The 22,396-nt window shown below is 37.2% G+C and overlaps 1 protein-coding gene across 2 annotated transcripts in view; it reads right to left on the bottom strand.

The window, feature by feature from the left end:
• Positions 1-6,679: 6,679 nt before the first annotated feature.
• Positions 6,680-22,396, bottom strand: part of RRAS2 (RAS related 2) — a 78,328-nt gene continuing 62,611 nt past the window's right edge. The window contains exons 2-6 of one of the 2 annotated variants that reach the window (XM_025266691.2): positions 20,036-20,123; positions 19,033-19,135; positions 18,753-18,861; positions 9,987-10,105; positions 6,680-8,195 (exon numbers count right to left, since the gene is read on the bottom strand). In XM_025266691.2, coding sequence (XP_025122476.1) covers positions 8,108-8,195; positions 9,987-10,105; positions 18,753-18,861; positions 19,033-19,135; positions 20,036-20,123 — 507 coding nt within the window. In that variant the 3' untranslated portion in view covers positions 6,680-8,107. Of the gene's footprint in view, positions 8,213-9,986; positions 10,106-18,752; positions 18,862-19,032; positions 19,136-20,035; positions 20,124-22,396 lie in introns of both variants that reach the window. The other variant, XM_025266690.2, reaches the window with a different exon arrangement.

The following is a 22,396-nucleotide window of genomic DNA, read 5'->3' on the forward strand; positions in this document are numbered from 1 at the left end:
AAACCAGCAATTATGAGGAAAAAATAGTACAAAGGTAGGACACTGAAAATACATTTGAAATTAAGAGATGAGCAACTTGTAACAATCTTGTTCATATATAAACTGCTACATCAAAACCTCATGGGAACCACCAAAAAAAAAACCCTACAATAGATACACACAAAGGAAAGAAAAAGCAATCTAAACACATCACTAAAGATAGCCATCAAATCATAAGAAAAAGAGGAAGGGAAGAAAAAGATCTTCAAAAACAAATCAAAAACAGTTAACAAAATGGTAATAAGAACCTTCATATCATATGTAAATGGATTAAATGCTCCAATCAAAAGACACATATTGGCTGAATAGATACACAAAAATAAATCCATATATATGCTGTCTATAAGAGACCAACTTCAGGTCTAGCAACACATACAGACCGAGTGAGCAGATAGAAAAAGATATTCCATGCACATGGATATCAAAAGAAAGCTGGAGTGGCAATACTCATTTCAGAAAAATAGACTTTAAAATAAAGGATGTTGCAACAGACAAAGAAGGATACCTGAGACAAATGATAATGAAACACTTCAATCCAACAAAACATATGGGATGCAGCAAAAGCAGTTCTAAGAAGGAGATTTAGAGCAGTACAATCTTACCTCAGGAAAAAAGAGAAACCTCAAACAACCTAACCTTACACCTAAAGCAACTAGAGAAAGAGGAAAAAACAAAACCCAACTTTAGTAGAAGGAAAGAAATCATAAAGATCAGAACAGAAATAAATGAAATAAAGACAAAGAAAAAAATAGCAAAGATCAATGAAACTAAAAGTGGTTCTTTGAGAAGATAAATTGAATTGATAAATTTTAGCCAGATTTATCAAGAAAAAAAGGGAGAGGACTCAAATCAATAAAATTAGAAATGAAAAAAGTTACAACTGACACCACAGAAACACAAAGCATCAAAAGAGACAACTACAACTATATGCCAATATAATAGACAACCTAGAAGAAACGGCCAAATTCTTAGAAAGGTACATTCTTCCAAGATTGAACCAGGAAGAAAAGGAAACTATGAACAGGCCTATCTCAAGTACTGAGATTGAAAATGTGATTTAAAAACTTTTCAACAAACAAAAATCCAGGATCAGATGGCTTCACAGGTGAATTCTAACAAACATTTAGAAAAGAATTAAAACTACCCTTCTGAAACTCTTTCAAAACTTGCAGAGGAAGGAATAGTCCCAAACTCATTCTATGAGGCCACCATCACCCTGATAACAAAACCAGACAAGGATGCCACAAAAAAAAAGGAAAGAAAATCATAGGCCAGTATCACTGATGAACATAGATGCAAAAATACTCCATGAAATACTGTCAGATAGAAACCAACACAATACTGTAAAGCATTATTCTTCAATTAAAAATAAATGAATTAAAAAAAAAAATACTGGCAAACTGAATCCAATAATACATTAAAACAATCATACACCATGATCAAGTGAGATTTATCCCAGGGATGCAAGGATTTTTCATATCTTCAAACCAGTGTGATACATTAACAAATTGAAGAATAAAAACCATATGATCATCTCAAGAGATTCAGAGAAAGCTTTTGAAAAAATATCTATTTAGGATAAAAACTCTCTAAGAAAGTGGGCACATACCTCAATATTACAAACACCATATATAACAAACTCATAGCTAACATCATACTCAATGTTCAAAAGTTGAAAGCATTTCCTCTAAGATTAGGAACAAGACAAGGATTCAACTCTCAACATTTTTATTAAACATAGTTTTGGAAGTCCTACCCACAGCAATCAAAGAAGAAAAAGAAATAAAAGGAATCCAAATTGGAAAAGAAGTAAAAATAGTCACTATTTGCAGATGACATGATACCATACGCAGAAAATCCTCAAGAGGCTACCAGAAGACAGTGAGAGCATGTCACAAATTCAGTCAAGTTGCAGGACACAAAATTAATACACAGAAATCTGCTGCATTTGTATACACTAACTATGAAGATCAGAAAGAGAAACAAAGGAAAGACCTCGTACTCTGGAAACTGTAAGATGTTGATGAAAGAAATCAAAGATGACACAAACAGATGGAAAGATACCATGTTTCTGGATTGGAAAAATCAATACTGTCAAAATGAGTATACTACCAAAGGTAATCTACAGATTCAACGCAATCCCTATCAAATTACCAATGGCATTCTCCACAGAACTAAAATGAAAAAAAATTTAAATTTGTATGAAGACATAAAAAACCCAAATATTTATGGAGACACAAAAACCCCCAAAGTTTTAAATGTGTATGGAGATACAAAAAACCCAATCTTGAGAAAGAAAAGTGGAACTGGAGGAAATCAGGCCCCCTGACTTCTGACTATACTAAAAAGCTGCAGTCATCAAAACAGTATGATACTGGCACAAAAACAGAAATATAGATCAATGGAACCGAACAAAATGCCCAGAAATAAATCCATGCATCTACTGTCAATTGATCTATGACAAAGGCAAGAATAGACAATGAAGAAAAAGACAGTCTCTTCAACAAGTGGTGCTGAGAAAACTGGACAGCTACACATGAAAGAATCAAATTAGAACATTCTCTAATACCATATACAAAAATAAACTCAAAATGGATCAAAACCTAAATGTAAGGCTAGACACTATAAAACTCTTAGAGAAAAACATAGGCAGAACACCTTTTGACAAATGGCAGCAATTTCTTTTTTGATCCACCTCCAAAATGAAAATAAAAACAAAAACAAATGGGACGAAATTACAAGTGTCTGCATAGCAAAAGAAACCATATACAAAATGAAAAGACAACCAACAGAATGAGAGAAAACATTTACAAAGTGACTGACAAGGGATTAATCTCCAAAATACATAAGCTCATGTCAAAAAACAATGCAATCAAAAAATGGGCAGATCTAAATAGATATTTCTCCAAAGAAGACATACAGAGGGACAAAAGCACATGAAGAGATGCTCAACATCACCAATTATTAGAGAAATGCAAATCAAAACTATAATCCAATGAAGTATCACCCCACATCAATTCAGAATGGCCATCATCAAAAAGTTTACAAACAATAAATGCTGGAGAGGGTATAGAGAAAAGGGAACCTACTTATACTACTGTTGGGAATGTAAACTGATACAATCACTTCAGAGAACAGTATGGAGGTTCCTTAAAAAAACTAAAAGTAGAACTACCATATGATCCAGCAATCCCAATCCCACTGCTAGGCACAGGTTTAGAGAAAACCATAATCAAAAGAGATACATGTATCCCAATGTTCACTGCAGCAACATTTACAAGCCAAGACATGGAAGCAACCTGTATGTCCATCAACAGCTGAATGGATAAAGAAGATGGGGTATGTATATATTGTATATATGTACAATGGAATATTACTCAGCCATAAAAAGAATGAAATAATGCCATCTTCAGCAACATGGATGGGCCCAGAGATATCATACTAAGTGAAGTAAATCAGACAAAAGACAAATAGCATATCACTCATGCAGAACCCAATTTTTTTTAATGATACAAATGAACTTATTTACAAAACAGAAGCAAACTTACAGATTTCAAAAACAAACTAATAGTTATCAAAGGAGAAACACAGGTGGGATAAATCAGGAGCCTGGGATGAACATACACACATTACTATATTTAAGATAGATAACCAACAAGGGTCTATTGTACAGCACTGGGAACTCTACTCAATACTGATAACCGGTGTGAGAAAAGAATCTAAAAAAGAATGAATATATGTAAAATTGAATGGCTTCACTATATAGCTGAAAGTAACACATCATTGTAAATCAACTATAATAAAAATTTTTTTAATTAAAATGCCTTTTTTTATTCCCCTAAAAGTACTTTGAAACTTCATAAGCAGTCACTGGTTAAGTACCCATAAGTGTTCAAGTGATACGAAAACCTATCGCTTTATAATCCTCTCCTATTTACCTGTCAGTTATTTGTTCAATGGCATCACTGTGTATAGGAATGGGAAAAATAAATAAATAAACAAGTGGTGATGAAAAGCTAGAAGAGGAACAAATTAGAACTCAAGTATATACAACTTTGTTACACTGAATTTTAATAGTCAAAGGATAAAGTAAAAGACCAATCTATGTTACAAAACTCTGAAGCTCTAAATACAGGGAATTCTCAATGCAGGAGGTGTGTCAATAGACCATAATGTCCAACTATAGATTGTTGTAAAGCCCCAAGCAAACAATATAGGGAGAAAATTCCTAGGGCAGAAACTCATGACTGTTAATTCAGGAAATCCTGTTTGAAAGAATTTCTACATACTTAATCATACTTCTAAAGTTGGGAATATAATCTCAAATGTTAAATGTGTTAAGAGAGCAGGACTGGCAAACCATGGGCCACAGATCATATCCAGTCTGCCATTTGTACAGAATGATTTTTACAATTTTAAATGAATTTTTTGAAAAAAATAAAAAATTAATATTTCATGACAAATGAAAATGATATGAAGTACAAATTTCAGTGTCCACAAATGAGGTTTCATTGGAACACAGCCACATTCCTTCATTTATAGATTGCTTATGGCTGCTTTGGTGCTGCAGTGGCAGGGTTGAGTGTCTGGGACAAACACCACATGGCTTGCAAACCCCACAGTGATATTTACGAACATGCGTCACAGATAAAGTCTGCCAGCCTCCTGGCTAGAGAGGGAAAAGAACGACCACACAGACAAGCACTATTCACACCATGAGGCTGGTCACTCTTTGTGAGAAGATTTCAAGTCATAGATTTATGGCTACAAGGCACCTCTGATTATATGATGGAAATAAAATGGGAAAGACCTCATCTTTCAGTCATGGAATAGCATGAACCAAATCTTACCCTCCTACCTTAGACAATCAGAAAACCTGAGTAAACATGTGAAACAACTGTTTTCAAACATACACCAGGCAGCACAGGACTACAATCCCTGATGGAAGGGAAACAAATAAACTAAGTCTTAAGATTGTCCTGGCTTTCTGCCTAGAGGCACATTCCAGACTGCAGAGGGGGTAGGGGATTCCAAGCAGGGCACAAATGTTTCCCTGAGCTGAAAAGACAGACACTGGAGATCAGGAAGTTTGAAGCAGCTGAAAGCTGCAGGACAAACTTCTGGAGGGGAGAGAGAAAAAAAAGAGCTCCAAAAATATGCAGAGGGTCAACGAGTCTTTGTTAAATATTAATATTTGCATGTATAAGGTGAAACTCCAGGAGGCTAGGGAAAGAATGACCCAGGAGCTGGGACAAGAGCTCATGTGTGGCTAGGAATTGTCTGACTTCCCACAAGCTAAATTGGAGAGTCTTCACTGATTATACAGAGCACTCAGTAGAGACTCCACAAGGGCCACACCTTAGTCGTGGAGCTAAACTATCCTGGAAAAAAAGCTACTTGAGACTGCATGAAGCTTAAAAACAAGACTTGAAAGGATCAAACTGAACTACACATAGATCAGCAACCAGGACAAAGCCCAACAATCTTTAATGAAAGCAACAAAATCTAGGCACCCAACAACATAAAATCCATAATGTCCAGCATCTAATAAAAACTTAATAGACATGCGAAGAAGCAGGAAAATGAGACCATAACTAGAGGAAAAAACCAGTGAACATAAAGAGATTCAAAAATTAAAAAGATGATCAGTGGACAAGGATATCACACAGCTATTATAACTATGTTCAACTATTCAAAGCAGCCTTTCTCAATCAGCATTCTGCAAGAGAATTAAGCACTACAAAAAAGTTATTTGAGGGATTATTTTCTCAATTATCTCAAGAATGGTACACAGCTAGAACCATTCCAGATGCACAGAAGAGAAGTTAATTCACTACATACAACAGGCAAGGCATTAGACTCAATTCTCTAGGAACTCAGCTGAGAGGGGCTGGATAAGAAAAATACATAAACATAATGAGGAAAGAAACAGAAGATATATTTAAACAAACAAACAAAAAACAGGTCTACAGAAGGAGGAAAACTGTAAGGTTTGAAATGAAAAATTCATTGGATGGGACTGACAGCAGATTGAACAACTGCAGAAGAAAAGGTTAGGGAACTTGAATATATAAAAGGCATCCAAGTGAAGCACAGAGAGGGAAAAAAAAAGTAAATTGAGATAATCAAATTTAACGTCCAGGCTGCTTTGCTACCAAGCATTTACTCAGAATAAAATAAAAGACTTCCCACTAAACATGAATGTTATATAGATAGTCTCTTACTATCTGAAGTTACAAATGATAAATAAAAAAAAATTTCCCAACTTGAAAGTATTAACAAGGATATGAGATAGTACTATAGCATCAAAACCCACAGAATAAATGCTGTAGTAATTTTAATAGGCATTCAAACAAATTTGTGTGCTCTGCTTCTTCAGAGAGGGTGTATGTGATATATTCACCCTCCTCTCTTCTCTACAGTTGAGCATCTATCAGGAGCACTTCACAGAAAAAATTTAAGAAACAATGACTTAAGAAAATATTCAGGAAACCACCAGAACACTAAAACACAAGATTCCAAGTTCACCTGCTAAATAACCAGTACTGATCTTAGATTCAAATCTGAGGGAAACGGCACAGAACTACAAATAAGTTTCCTCCAACAAACCACCAAAATAACAAGTCATTCAAGCATCATCTTGTGATAACAGATCAATTTTAATTCTAGCACCTGAAGCTATACAAGGGTACGCTCTATAAACTTCATGAAACTGTTGTACACATTCAACAAAGTGACAACTGTGCAATACCACTTAGTATCTCACAATCAGGAACAAGCTTTTGAATTGTTTAAACACAATCCACAGAATTAAAAAACAAAGGCAGAAGTCATCCACAGTTACACTACTTGTCAGTTAAAAGTTTTACCACTTACTACTTGATAGAACAGTCAACATCTAGTAGGGGATATTGGAAGTGATTTCAGATTCGCATCCTGTTGTACTCTATTAGGAAGGCTTCTTAAGTAGCTATGTGACTGGCCAGAGGGGGGTACAACCAGGACCAGAACAGCACGTAGGATTCTACCACAGTTTTTGTAGTTTTCACTTTTTTTTTTTTTTCTCTTCGTCAGTTAAAAGTGAACAGTGACAATTAAATACTTATCTTTACATATACACAAGGTATGCTGTGAAAGCATATTTGCTTACAAACATATAAAAATACTTGTTAACTAGTTTGATAAGAAAATAATGTATAAAAGTATATAGCAAAACATTAATCATCTCTGACCCTGGAAAGATCAATTCCATATTTTATATTACAAACAAAAACAGTTTTAGGTTTTTGAATCCCTTATCCAGAAATACGTGAAAAGGAAGACAGACAGAAATTATTTATTTTTACTCTCAACATGGCTGTGAAAAAGAGTTAAATTAAAATGCCAAGAACAGTGAAATGCCTAAGTCCAGAATGAGTCGAAATATTTGGCCACACAGAATATTATTATCTTAAAGAGTAGGAGTAATAGCAAAGGCTTTACACGCAGTTTTTAACCTATAAATACAATAGGCATTTTGGTATTTTGGCCACTGGAAAACAAAGGCTATAGCATCAGGAAAGGTCTGAGATGTCTCACGTTTGTGGATTCAATTCAGTGTATTTAAGGTTAACTAAAGTTGACATCAAAATTTTTAGAGATAGGCAAAAATTCACATTTTAAAAAACTCTCTCTGTTTCTATTTAGAGTAACAGTAGGCAATAAGATTCCAGAAGTTAAAAGTTATTTCACAACCGATGACTTCAGCTTGGCAAACAGCTTAGATTCCAAAACTGATTCATCCCTATTAAAAGTAAGCTTTAAAAAAAAAGAATGTGTCTGTGTATATAGATATACATTTTAAAGGAATCAGATAATCTTTGAAGCAGCCTTAGTGTTTCCATTAAATCTGTCTTGAAATGACCATTGGATTAGCTTCATGGAAAGGATTAGCCAGCTTCTTGGTCTAAGGCTACCACGGTGATCATTTATCTAAGGCTAGAAAGGTACCAACGTGATGTAAACTGTAAGGAGAGGAGGAGAAGATGAGGGCTTTCCTGGCAGTTGGTAGCTAAAATTCAAGGGATTCTTAGAAAATGACACAATGGCAGCCTTTCTTGTCTTTTTCTTTCCGTGTTGGTTCTGGTGAAGGAGGACATTCCTGCTCTTGAAATTTCCTGTAAGACAGAAAAATCTACAGATAATTGTCTTTTTGGTAATATATTGCTACAAATGCAGGTTACTGTTGGACCAATCTGGTTTTCGTGCATATGCATGTCGGTGTTAAGTTTCAACAAGGGAATCAAAGCCAATCATTGGGGGCAGGGATACACAAATGCATAAGCAAACCTGTCTGAGCTTCATTTATGGGCAAGTCTTCAATTAGGTGAGACACTGAACTCAACAACATCTAAGTTCCCTTCCCAGTTTGAAATTCCATGACTCCAAGGTATCCTTAGGAGGGAACACCTATCACTAGAGTATCTGCCCTTATGAGGTGTGCCATTCCTATCTCAGTTCAGCCACTTTGTAGCTACAAGTCTGTATTAGAGAAGTTAGTTTCCTCTCTGAGCTGCGTTATTTTAGGAGGGATAATAAAACCCTACCTATCACAGTTTGCTATAAGGATTGAAGATTTTTGTTTATGTTCAAACATCTAACAGTCTCTGGCACAAAAAAAGTCTCCTATACCCCCTCCTCACTCCTGACTGACCAATAAATATGGATCAATTCTGAGAACCAAAACCAAGGACAAAATATCTCAAAAAAAGCAATAAAAAAAATTTTTAAAGCACTGGTTCATATGGTAAAATACACATCAAATTTATCATCTTAACCATTCTTAAGTGTACAGAGCAGTGGCTTTACATATATTCACAATGTCGTACATCACTATTCACTTCTCAAATTTTTTCCAACTTGAGAAACTGAAACTCTACATTCCTTAAAAAAACAACAGAATTTGGGTTTTAACAAATTACTAAAAAAAACAAAAAGACAATCTTCACTTCTTTTCCACCCCACAAAGACAATGTCTTAAAAAGGGGCTTAAAAAAAAAGTACAACAGAAGCCCATAGCTCATATGTCAATTCACCTTAGATGTACAACTAACAGGAACTAGGTCCATATACTTGTCAAACTAACTAGCAGAGAAACCAGCAGATCTAAGAAAAGAGGGTGAAGTAGGGGCCAAACCAGCAAACTAACCAAACCCTGCCCATTAAAGCAACGCACTCTTTTCTCACACACACAAACTCCAGCCTATCTCACTCACCACCTCAAGCTTCCTGGAACCCATTAACACTTTCTGAATCATAGGGGCCCCCTAGGCCAGCTAACAGAAAGCCTCTATGAAGTGTGGATATCATACTTTGTGTCCTGTGGGACTGTTAAATCCTTAAGGCCTGGTTTCCTTGTAGCCGGGGGGAATGGGTGAAAAGTAAAGCTAAGAGCACACACAGGCTCTGGAATCAGAGACCTAGATTTAAGCCCCAGCTCTGCCATTCTAATATGCTCCAATCATTTAACCTCTCTGTGCCTGTTTTCTCATCTCAGAGTGCGGGCACTGCTGGGTGGCGGAGGTGAACTGCAGTAACACACACAAAGCACTTATTAGCCCAGGATCTGACAAAGGTCACCATTCAAGGGTGAGCTGCTGTCCTCACTACCCTATCCACACCACCTCTGCCTTCGGAAGCTGCACTGATTCTTTTCAAAATCTATGTGTACTCTACTTCAACACAATAAAATTAGGCTTTTTGGAAACAACTAGAATACGCACATAATTAAAGTTTTTAACATACTATGTCAAAAATGATTCCAAGAATCACTCCTACAATTTCCTCCTTCTTACTAAAAACATGTAATGGTGATTTTTTTCCCCCAGTTAATTATTTTAAAAAGCACAGCATGACTATCCATCAAATTCAATAAATTAAAACAAACTTCTGGTATGTGTTCTGCTTACCTTATAACCCGGACAAGTTCGTGGAAAGCTTGATCTACATTCATCCTAATCTTTGCTGACGCCTCCATGTATGTTACCTTAAGTTGCCGTGCTAACTGCTGTCCTTCCTCCTGTGTTACCTGAAATTCCAAGAGTTGTGTTTGAGGTACAGTATTAACAATTAAATCTGCTCTATCTACTGTTTGGCCACCAACTGCACTGTTAATCCAGCCAGAGACCAAGTTTGTCTGTCGTAAGATGAACCAAGAGACTTAACAGCTTAACACATACTGCTGAAGCCCAGCTCTGCAGAAAAACTCAGAACACCACAGAGGCAAGATGTTAGCCTAGTGATTACTCAAAAGTATTCAACACAACAGTGATAAGTACTGGGAAGTATACAAAGTGATATGAGAGTCTATAACCCTTCTGGGCAGGTCAGGAAAAGCCTCCCTGAAGAAGTGATCTTCAGGTTAGAAACTAAACAAAGGCTATGGAGTTGGGTCAAAGTAAAGAAGTATCCCTCTTATATGCAGAATCCAAAAAGAAATGATACAAATGAATTTATTTACAGAACAGAAACACTCACAGACTTAGAGAACGAACTCATTATAATTGCAAGGCCAGGGGAGAGGATGAGGGAAAGGGATTGTTAAGTAATTGGGGATGGACATACACACGCTGCTATATTTAGAATGGATAACCAACCAAATCCTACTATACAGCACATGGAACTCTGCTCAAGGTTATGTGGCAGCCAGATGGGAGGGGAGTTTGGGGAGAATGGATACATGTACATGTATGGCTGAGTCCCCTCACTGTCCACCTCAAACTATCACAACATGGTTAATTGGCTACACCCCAGTATAAAATTAAAGTTAAAATAAAGTATCCTTGACAAAGGAAATAGCAGGTGTGAAGGTGCTCCAAGTTCCAGGAATTGAAAAAGCCTAGAATGGCTAGAATACAGCAAGTCAAGAGAGAACATAGCAAAAGGGGAACCTGGAGAGCAGGGCGAGCATCAAGAAGCCATGATCCTCTTCCCATCTGCATTCCCCAGGACCTGGTACATGGAAGACTCCCAATAAATACGTGGGGGAAAATAACAATGAAAAGGACCACACACACTCATGACGACTTCCTTACACGAGGCAATGAAGGAAGGTAAGCATGGAAGGGTGGCTTTGCTGATGACATATAAATGCCAGGTCAGAATAAGAAAATGCTAATTTAATGTACGTAAATGTCCTATATGTGTTTTAAATGTAGAGGGCTGAAATATGATTATTATTATTGATATTTTACAGTTATATGGTGGGGCTGAAAATATATTTTTTTTTAAAAAAAGACTTTCACTGCTGCCATTACCACACACACGAAAAAATAATAAATACAGGTGAGAAAATTACAGATGAGCAAAAAGGAAAAAATAGAAAATTTAGGAACCTCTCATCCATACACAACCACATTCTTCTCATCTTTTTTCAAGGACATAGATTTTTCTCTGCAAAAATAGAATCATAATTTTTGTACCTTTATCTTAGATCCTGGAATTATGCTAAATCCACTTATCTAGGTGTTTTTTGTTTTTATTTTTGTAAATGCCACAGACTCTTTTTACATAAGTAATCATGCCATTTGTTAATAAAGACAGTTTTTTGTTGCTTTCTTTCTAACGTGGATGCATTTTCACTCTTTTTCTGACCCTTCCGTATTGCCTGGAACCTCAAAGACAACAGGGAAAGGGGATACTTTTGTTTCTGATCTTAAGGACAAAGCATTTAGTCTTCCAGCATTAAATAAGCTGTATTGTTTTCACAATTCCATTTTATCATCTTGGTTGGCTAATGAACTAGGTATGTATTATGTTGGGAGAAGGCAATGGCATCCCACTCCAGTACTGTTGCCTGGAAAATCCCATGGATGGAGGAGCCTGATAGGCTGCAGTCCATGGGGTTGCACAGAGTTGGACATGACTGAAGCGACTTAGCAGCAGCATGTATTATGTTATTTTTATAACTGCTTCAGTTTATAATATACATGTTTCACTTCTGTCTAATTCAAATGGAATGTCAATCCATGTATAGTTTAAGACTCTTTTAACAGTATGTTTCTTCCTCATGGTAAGTTTTATTATTACCACCAACACTATTTTTGTTTTTAACATCCCATTATGTTTTAAGGAGATTTAAGTAACAATAATAAAAGTAATTTATATTTACCCACATAAATGGGTAAAGGTGTTCTTCATTTCTTTGTATAGATCTAGATTTCCATTTGGTACAGTTTTCCTCTTTTTCCATTTCTTTTAACGTAAGTCTGCTGGTAATAAATTCTTTCCATTTTTGTATATCTGGGAGAAGTCTTTACTTCACCTTTGCTTTTGAAATAAATTTTTAGATATTAACTTCTAGGTGAGTTTGCCACTCTGGCTGATTAGAATATGAATTATTCCTGGCCCTATTTCAGCTCAAAGTATTGTTCCATCCATTCCTTTCATGTAGCTTGTTTTCCTAATTTAATATTACATTCACAAAATTTAGCACCTTCAGTGAAATGTCATTAGGCTATTACATTACCATGTATATATCTAACAATTACTTTATAACCGATTATACCCTGTTGTGTTTCAAAAGAGTGGCAGGCAGGTTCTACACAGCACTGGTATATGTAAGTTTAACAGTTTTAAAATGTACTCTGCCTCTCCTTCACAACAGTACATGTACCATAAGGCCTATAGTTTGAAATATAAATCAATCAAATTAAACAAGCAATTAACAATGAGTAAGGAAGCCAAGTATGAAAAGAAAGCTTTAAAGAGCCACCAATTTAGAAAGGAAAATTCCTTTTTAAGAAAAGTTGACATGAAATTCCTTCCTACAAAAAGAGCCTCATGTCAAAAATTCTGTTCCTTCTTCCTGGGATGTCCTCCTTTCTCTCCCAACTCTATCTATACTAATTCATTTCATACTAATAATTCAAGACTTGAGCAATCAAAAACTTCCTGTTGTTTTTACAGTATCCCAGAATGACCATCACATTCTTTAATGACTAGCAAAAAAAAGTCAACATACTACAATTTTTGGTTTTGTCTCTTCATTCTCCCAGCATTATGCCATTTTTAGCTAAGTTGTAAGGTCTACTTGCCTTTGTACACCCAGAGCCTAGAAGAGCACAGAGCAGTTATTCAATAAATATATGTTAAGGAAATAGACCATGACCAAATACTTATGCCTCTCTTCTTTTACTTTGAAGTAAGGTAAAAATAAATATTTGAGACATGTCAATCTCAATAAATTACTTACTTTACTAATACAGGTAATTTGATTGTGGGAGGGAAATACACATCCTTAAGAATATTGCTCTTTCTGCTCAATTACTCCTCAGAAAGCTACCTTGCCCTCTGCCGCCAAAACGATATATTCAGCCGGAGGGAAACAGGAAAATGACCCAACTTTATACAATTAAGAAAAATTAATGAATTAATAAGTGTAGATGATTAAAAAAAAAATCCCACTGCTAAGACTGTTTATGTGCTTCATTTGTTTGTTTGTTAGCTAGTTCATGTTTGTTAGCACGGTCTCACATCAATCTTCCAGGAACTGAGATCAGCAAAGTTCACACACACGTTTCTGGTCAAGACATCTCTAACCACATATAGTGCTGCTTCTGAGCTTACTGAGCATACTTTTAGTTAAGAAGTAAAAACAGCACCACCACCACAAAAGCAAAAAGATGACAAAAAGAACACCATATGGAACAAAGCCAAAACGCTGTGAAGCCAAAAATCAACAAAAAACTGAAAGCCACATAAACAAGGATTTCCTGGAGGTTCCCCAACCAGGGAATTTTATAAAGATACCAAATCCTAAGCCTGGTTTTGGTAGATCTGAGTGCTACCCAGAAATATTTCATTTTAAACAGCCAAGGTGAACCCGATGCAAGAAATTCAGGTTTACACTTGGAAACCTCCAGTGAGACTCAGTTCAAAGGCACAGATGAATGTTAGTGGAAATCCACAACAATACAAGTTTATCTAACACCATGTATTTTTAAATTGAGAAGAGCAAAATGGGAATGATGAGAGCAATTTTATTAAACAAATGGGGTTTAATAGGAATAGACTACAACATCTGCAATACTCACTTAGGGTTGTACTGAGTTTACAATACAACCTAAGTTTACAGAAGCAAAATTTGTTTTTCAAAAATATCTATTATGTAGTCATTTTAATACCACATCTTGATTCACTGATGCCTTGATTCATTCCTTCAGCAACTTTGTTCTATGTGCTAAGGATAAAATATGAACAAAACAAAGTGGTCAAAACTGAGAAGCCCTCATGGTGCTTACAAACCTTTTAGATGCAGACAAGGCACCAACAGGTATAGCCAGAAGAGACCCTTACTCTACTGTTGTGGGGAGGAGCCTGTTTTCCCTGGGAGGATGCAGGGGCACTCTGTGGTCAAGGTACCGACAGACAGGAGGAGCGGGGATAAGCACACTGAGGTAATACATTGTTACAGGTGAAATGGGCTCCTTTCTCAAATTATTGATGACAAGTACTTAACAAGGAGGAACGGAGAAACTAAGCCAGGAGAGGCAAAAGGGGAAAAATCAAAAGGAAAAAAAAAAAAAAAAAAAGAAAGAGAGACAGACAAAAACTCCTGATTTCTAGACCAGGCTGAGTCAAGGACAAGGAGCTTGAAATCAGAGCTATCAGGAAGTTCACAGTCCAGGCCCACACACAGCTGCTGTATTAAATTTCAGAATTAATATGCTGTCATATTTAATAATGTTTATATTTCAGCAAGGGCAAGGAAATCATTTACCTATATTTTCTTATTACACCTTTGACAGGATAAACAAAATGATCAGTCTCTCTAAGGGCTCAGGTATGTGTTAATACTGCCATTCAAATTCTACAGATCTCTTTTTATGTCAGTGACTTTGTTTTTTTTCTGTCATCAGTGCCTAGAAAGTGTTCTATAAAAGCTGGATGAATAGGGGATGCAAGAATCAAGTCCAGAGACATACAGAAGCCAAAAGGAAGCAGCAAAGCCTCTTCCGGCTGATCTCCCCTCCCTGATGGGTTCAGAATCTCAGGAGCAGTAGTAGGGATATCCAGGGCTGACCCACATATAAAGAACATAGGGAAATGGCATTTGCTCTGTAAGGAAAACAGCACAGAAACTAGAGCAAGTCCAAAGGATCATGCCTAAGACAAAGGCAGGAATTAACAAGCTGACCAGCAACTGACAGCAATCAGACTGGTTAGTGACTATGAATCTAAAGAGATGGCCAAAAAGTCAGCATTTCCAAACAAGGGGAAGTTTTTATAGGGTGCCTGTGGCCTGTCCGGGTTCAGCTGGTACAGCAAGTAAGGATGCCAAGATATACATAATATCACCTTTAATTCTAAAGAGGGTTTTCAAAGATAAGAAACCTTTAGTATAGCATTTCAGCTACTATGAGTAAGGCCCTCGAGGCTAGGAGGCAAACGGTATGTTTGTACACCCAGGGCCTAGGAGAGAGTCTGCCTCAGCCCTAAGATACCTGACAGAGACAAGGAGGAATCAACAAAGGGAGGAGGGAGGAGGTGCAGGGAATACTGCTCCAGAGCTCAGTAAAGTGTCTCAAAAAGGAGAATGTGAGTATCTATGTCAAATGTTACTGACATCTGCGTTAAGCAATGACCTTGACCAGGTGCTACATGCCTGCAGTCAGTGCCAAAAAGGAAAAGAAGTAGAGAATGAGTGTAGAGATAACACTTCTAAGGAGTTTTGCTTACTCGGAGGAGGAGGAAAAACGTTCTCAAAGAGGGACGTGATGTTAGCATTTGCTATGGTTGCTGCTGCTGCTGCTGCTAAGTCGCTTCAGTCGTGTCCAACTCTGTGCGACCCCATAGACGGCAGTCCACGGAGGGCTCCTCCATCCCTGGGATTCTCCAGGCAAGAACACTGGAGTGGGTTGCCATTTCCTTCTCCAATACATGCATGCATGCTAAGTCGCTTCAGTTGTATCTGACTCCATGCGACCCTATGGATAGCAGCCCACCAGGCTCCTCTGTCCACAGGATTCTCTAGGCAAGAATACTGGAGTGGGTTGCCATTTTGCTATGGTTACTTTTTGTTATAAAGATGAGAGCACTGCAGCATGTCTCAGGCTGATGGAAATGATCATGCAGGAGAGAACTGGAACACCTGGATGGAACAACTGCTGGGGTGATGCCCAGGAGAAAGAATGGATGGGCTCCAGTGCCTACCAGAGAGGTTGGTCAGTGAAGTGAAGTTAATCCACGCAAGTGGGGAGAAGCAAAACTGATGGGGCACACGTGCACTCAGGTTAGTGCACGTGCAGGTGGGACCATGTAGAAGTTCCTCAGGAAAATACCACTCATCATCAGTCTGCTGATAATGAGGAAGGGGAAGTGTTATAAACTTAAGAATGAGAGAGTAAGTATTAAGTATCCAAACAAGTGGGAAATGAATGGACTAGGGAAACGTAGGAGGATTTCCAGTCAGCACTAAAGGCTCTTACATAAGAGTACTGAAGGTGACTTTCAAGAGTTAGCTAACACCCCAAGTGTGGCTGTGAAGGAACCTAGAAAAGAGAAGACAAAGCATGGGAGTAATAAGATGTCTCTCTGTGCCTATCCTTCGGAGAGGAGACCCATAGGAATGAGCAGAAAATTAAGCAGTTTTCAGCCATTTGCTTTTCTCCCTTGGATACATATATACATTTGAACCTTTCAGTGTTTACACAGTAACTAATGTCTATGCATATGTTTTAAAGCCCAGAAATAAAGAACTTACTTCAAGCTCACTGCCTATCTTTGAGGTGATGAAAATATTAAACTTATTCCCAATATTGCTTCTCTTATCACTGTGTTGTTATTTTACTCTGAGACTCTATTACTTTAATAAAAAAAAGAAAAAAACTTAAGATGAAAAATTTATAAATCTATGGTATAAAACAAAGCCAAAGTACCATGATATGTTAATATCTGCAGACAGATGGAAACCACACTCCAAATACTAGCAATCTTCACTATATAAATGGCTTAAAAATAATTCATACTGATTCCCTGCCCCCAAGCTAATGATGGCAAGACTTGTTTAGTTCTGGTGGACACACTCGCCCCTCCTCTGTTCTCCCTAATCTTGCCAAACATATAGAAGACTCCCAGCTCAGCCCAGGCCTGCCAACTAATTCCTTTACTGGAGTTACCACCATGAAAAAGCTTGAGAAAAACCAGGGCAGGAAATATATCTATCCAGCATTAGATACAGCAAGAACCCCCCATTCCCGGCAGAGCTACTTTGCCATTAGTTCTCAGATCCAACAACATCTACAAATGTTTCTAGTACTCGAAAGGGCTGAGAAGAACAGTTAAAAAAAAGTCCTACTGAGCAATAGCTAATAAATATAATTAGATTGAGAAATGCTGAAGAAGATGGTCACCTCAAGATAAAATATAAATTTTTTTAAAAAGATGGACTGTCTACTCCAAGTTTTAGGATGTGATCAATGCCATATCCTAAATTACTTTCAACAGCTTATACTGGTTTGAAATGAAGATAGAATGTTTTTCACCTTAACTTTATAATAAATCAGATCTGAAAGAGAAGTATCAGTAAGATTTATTCTATACCAGGTAAACATGTCTAAACTTAGCATTAGAACAGTATCATCCTATCAAGTTCACGTCTAAAATTTGGTATACCTTCAACAAAACTTTACAAACAGCACACGAATCAAAGATTCTGTTTTAGATAATGGTTAATTACAAAATGGAAGTCTGTCCTCAACGCTGTTTGTCAACCCATCTTTCCTGATGTCTGCACTCTCAAACAAAATCTGCCAACAAAAGACTACATTAACACCAAGATCATATAAAAAAATGGAACTTAAATACCAGCACACAAGTTAAGAAAGTATTGAAACAACTGTATTTCAGATGAGGGGGTAAAGACTAAAGACCTAAATAACGTAGCGTCTCCATTAACTTACATCTGATCTTGTTCTCCTCTCCCACAAAAAAGAGGAGTGGCCAATATATACCAAAAATTTTAAAAATCAAATGTGAAATAATTGGGTAAAGAACAAATGAGTATAAATAAGCTTGCAACTAAATACTAAAAATATTATTTTCCTGCAGGTTATTGGGCAGTTAGAGCTGCCCATGTGATTAACAGGACTTAGGAAAAATTCAAATACTGTCATTTAAATTAAAGTCATTCTCTAAATGAGGTAATTCAGCATTAACACTGAATTAAGCTACCCGGGTGACCCAGATGGTAAAGAATACTCCTGCAATGCAGGAGACCTGAGTTTGATCCCCAGGTTGGGCAGATCCTAGAGGAGGGCATGGCAGCCCACTCCAGTATTCTCACCTGGAGAATTCCATGGACAGAGGAGCCTGGTGGACTACAGTTCATGGGGTCACAAAGAGTCAGACATGACTGAGCAACTAAGCACAGCACAGGGGTAATTTTAAGAGTATGTAAATTAGAGCTGTAGGTCTTACCTTAGAAATTATAACATGTGAATGGAGCTGGTATAAAATACCTGCAGGTTTACAGTCCACTGAAGTTCTGTGTAATATGTAAAAATTTAATATCCCCAAATCTACTTCCTTTTAACCCGTCACCTGTTACAGCTCCTATCAAATCCAGTGTGCCACACTCAGCACAGTGTTTTTGATCACGGCACTTTCTCATTAAATATAGCTGCTCACTTACATAATTACAAATAACTGGTTTCCCAAGAGCAAAACCCTCTCACCTGTCTCTGATGATCCAGATCTGCTTTATTACCAATTAAAATCATTGGAAACTCATCACGATCCTTTACTCTGAGAATCTGTCTTTGAAACTTATAGATTTCTTCAAAACTAAAAACAAAAACAAATTCATTAATTTGGTCAAATATCAGAATTCAGACTCCCCTGCCCCATTTAGTACTTTCTTACTTTTCCTTTTCCTGTACAAACAAGAATGCAAATTTAATGAACAGTGAGCTAGCCATGAACAGGAGAGATCTACAGTTAAATACTAATACAAACCTGCCTCTGTCTGTGACTGAAAAGACCAGAAGGAAACCCTCGCCAGTTCTCATATACTGTTCTCTCATAGCTCCAAATTCCTCTTGTCCCGCTGTATCCAGAACTAAAGAAAAAACAAGAAATGTAATGATGTTCATGTGTGCATCTCTCAAAAATGGCTCCCTCACATGGGCAGGCCCAGTAACTGTGAATCCTTTGGAAAACATCACACTTGGTATAATTTTTTAAACAGCATTCCCCTTTTAGTCCTTTATTTTCAATGCTAAAGACAAATGTATTCTAATGGCAGACAGTCGCAGCGTTATCTTCATCAGTGCAGGTTGATTTCGTAGTTAGAATACATTAGCATAGCAATGACAAGGTTATAAATATCAAATCCACATAGGCAGACCGAGTCAGATAACCTCTGAAGTCACTTGGATGTTTACCTCCTCTATGAAAAGAACTGAAAAAGATATCTGTAAATTCAAGAAGGAAATGCTGGTGCACCCCACCCCCCAATACCATACTGAATGTACAGGTGCTGAGGTATTCATTGATCTCTGTGAATAAAAGAATCATACAAGTTAAAAGAACAGCCCTTTCTCTTGTGGAGGAGTGGAATGTTTAACCAAGCACAAAACACTATTTGCTAAGGCCTCTGTGCTATAAACTCTAAGCAAGTTAGTAAATATTGAAGCTTTTCTATATTTACTTCACCCGTTTTAGCCTTCATCAAAATGCAGGAAGAGCCAAGACCTCATTTGTTTTTTTCCCCAAATGTCCCAATAAACCCAACTTTAACAAGTTACAGTGACATGACTAATTTTACCTGCTCTCAATCCAGTTATTGTTTTACATTACATTAAAATTGCCTAACATGTAGATTCAATTTAATGAAAAAGATGAACTTATATTCAAGATCATCTAACATTTCAACTGTAGTTATTTAACCTAGCAAAACTTCAAAGCTTACTTAAAAAAATATGATATATGAACCATCAAATAAAGGAAGATTACTTACTGTCTAGCCGGGCTGCCCGGTCATCTATCACACACTGCTTTGTGTAGGAATCCTCGATGGTTGGATCATAATCCGTTACAAAATAAGACTGTAAGAAAAATAACAATTTTAAAATTTATGCTTACTTGCCCAAGTACCAACATAACTTTACCCAGAACTCATCAAAATATTTTCACTGTATTAAAGTGTATCCTACTATGTCAATTCCCTATTGAATGAAATCTATTCACAGCAGCTTCCAAGTGGAGAAAGGATACTAAACATCTCTGAATCTTCACATCTGAAACATGTAAGAAGATTGTAAAAGCTCTACTGCAGTTTTTTTCCATTTTTCATAATTAACTTACATACACGTAAAACTCTAGATTTCAAGTTCCAGAAAAACTAGAAACACACCTATAGCTGTAATTCAGATCTATCTCCAACCCAAAGGCAGGCATCAGTCCTTAGAACAAACTGTAACAGTTTTGGAACAAAAGAGACAACACGAAGTCTGCCTGCTTCAATGCCTGATCATCTCTTCACTTTTCTCACACCTTGCCTTAGTTGCCTTTCAGTTGCCTTGTGTATTACCCTAAAGGACATGATTTCAGGATTTTTTTTTTAATCTGCATGAATCTCAAACTTATTCTTTCACTGATATTTTTGTTAGTTTTCCAACTATTTCCTCTTTTGTTAGCAAAGCCACCCAACCATCACCTTATGAAGTCATCACAGAAGGATGGCAGTTAAGGCAGCAGAGGAAGACAGGAGGAGTCCTAGCAAATCACTTAATGTTTGATTATTACATTTCACAATCTTTTTAAAAGATTTTAAAAAGAAACCAGAAACACGCATCTAAAAGACAACTGATTTCCCCTTCATCCAGAAGGGCACTGCCTAGGACACTGATGTCAGTTCTGAGTGTCTCCCTTACTCTCCCTCTTGACTGGCCTCCTCAAAGCCTATTTTGCCACTAACTGTTCATCACAAAATCTGAGGGATGACTTGGAGGAAGGCAGCTTAATGCTAGAAATGAGTGCTGAAGGTGTTCGGTCATTCTACAAGCAAGGGCTCCTGGAAACTGGACCTGCTGGCTCCAGGGACACATCGTTTTGAAGAGACAACCCCTGCATGGTGAGCTGTGCACAAACCAAAAAGCTACTTAAAAATAAGCACTCTGAACAGGGCAGCAAAGAAATTCCTCGTATGGGGGCGGAGGGGGAGGGGGCAGGGACTAATCTGCTTGCTACCCTGACTTTACATATTTATTTTAATTTTGAATGATACTTCCTATTTTTTATTTGTATTTTTGGAGTAACTTTAGTTATATAGAATTTAGCCGTAATTCTATTTCCCTTTTGGTGGCTTCATTTAAATGATCAAATGGCCAACATCAGTTGGATCATCAAAAAAGCAAGAGAGTTCCAGAAAAACATCTTCTTCTGTTTTACTGACTATACCAAAGCCTTTGACTGTGTGGATCACAATAAACTGTGGAAAATTCTTAATAACATGGGAATATCAGACCACCTGACCTGCCTCCTGAGAAATGTGTATGCAGGTCAAGAAGCAACAATTAGAACTGGACATGGAACAACAGACTGGTTCCAAATCGGGAAAGGAGTATGTCAAGGCTGTTTATTGTCACCCCGCTCATTTAACTTAAATGCAGAGTACATCATGAGAAACGCTGGACTGGAAGAAGCACAAGCTGGAATCAAGATTGCCAAGAGAAATATCAATAACCTCACATATGTAGATGACACCACCCTTATGGCAGAAAGTGAAGAAGAAATAAAAAGCCTCTTGATGAAAGTGAAAGAGGAGAGTGACAAAGTGGGCTTAAAGCTCAACATTCAGAAAACGAAGATCATGGCATCTGGTCCCATCACTTCATGGCAAATAGATGGGGAAACAATAGCAACAGTGAAAGACTTTATTTTCTTGGGTTCCAAAATCACTGCAGATGGTGACTGCAGCCATGAAATTAAAAGACGCTTACTCCTTAGAAGAAAAGCTATGACCAACTTAGAGAGCATATTAAAAAGCAGAGACATTATTTTACCAACTAATGTCCATCTAGTCAAAGCTATGGTTTTTCCAGTAGTCATGTATGGATGTGAGAGTTGGACTACAAAGAAAGCTGAGCACTGAAGAACTGATACTTCGGAACTGTGGTATTGGAGAAGACTTTTGAGAATCCCTTGGACTGCAAGGAGATCCAACCAATCCCTCCTAAAGGAAATCAGTCCTGAATATTCATTGGAAGGACTGATGCTGAAGCTGAAACTCCCAATACTTTGGCCACCTGATGCAAGAACTGACTCATCTGAAAAGACCCTGGTGCTGGGCAAGATTGAAGGTGGGAGGAACAGGAGG

Source organism: Bubalus bubalis, chromosome 16, assembly GCF_019923935.1.
Source record: "Bubalus bubalis isolate 160015118507 breed Murrah chromosome 16, NDDB_SH_1, whole genome shotgun sequence".
NCBI lineage: Eukaryota > Metazoa > Chordata > Mammalia > Artiodactyla > Bovidae > Bubalus > Bubalus bubalis.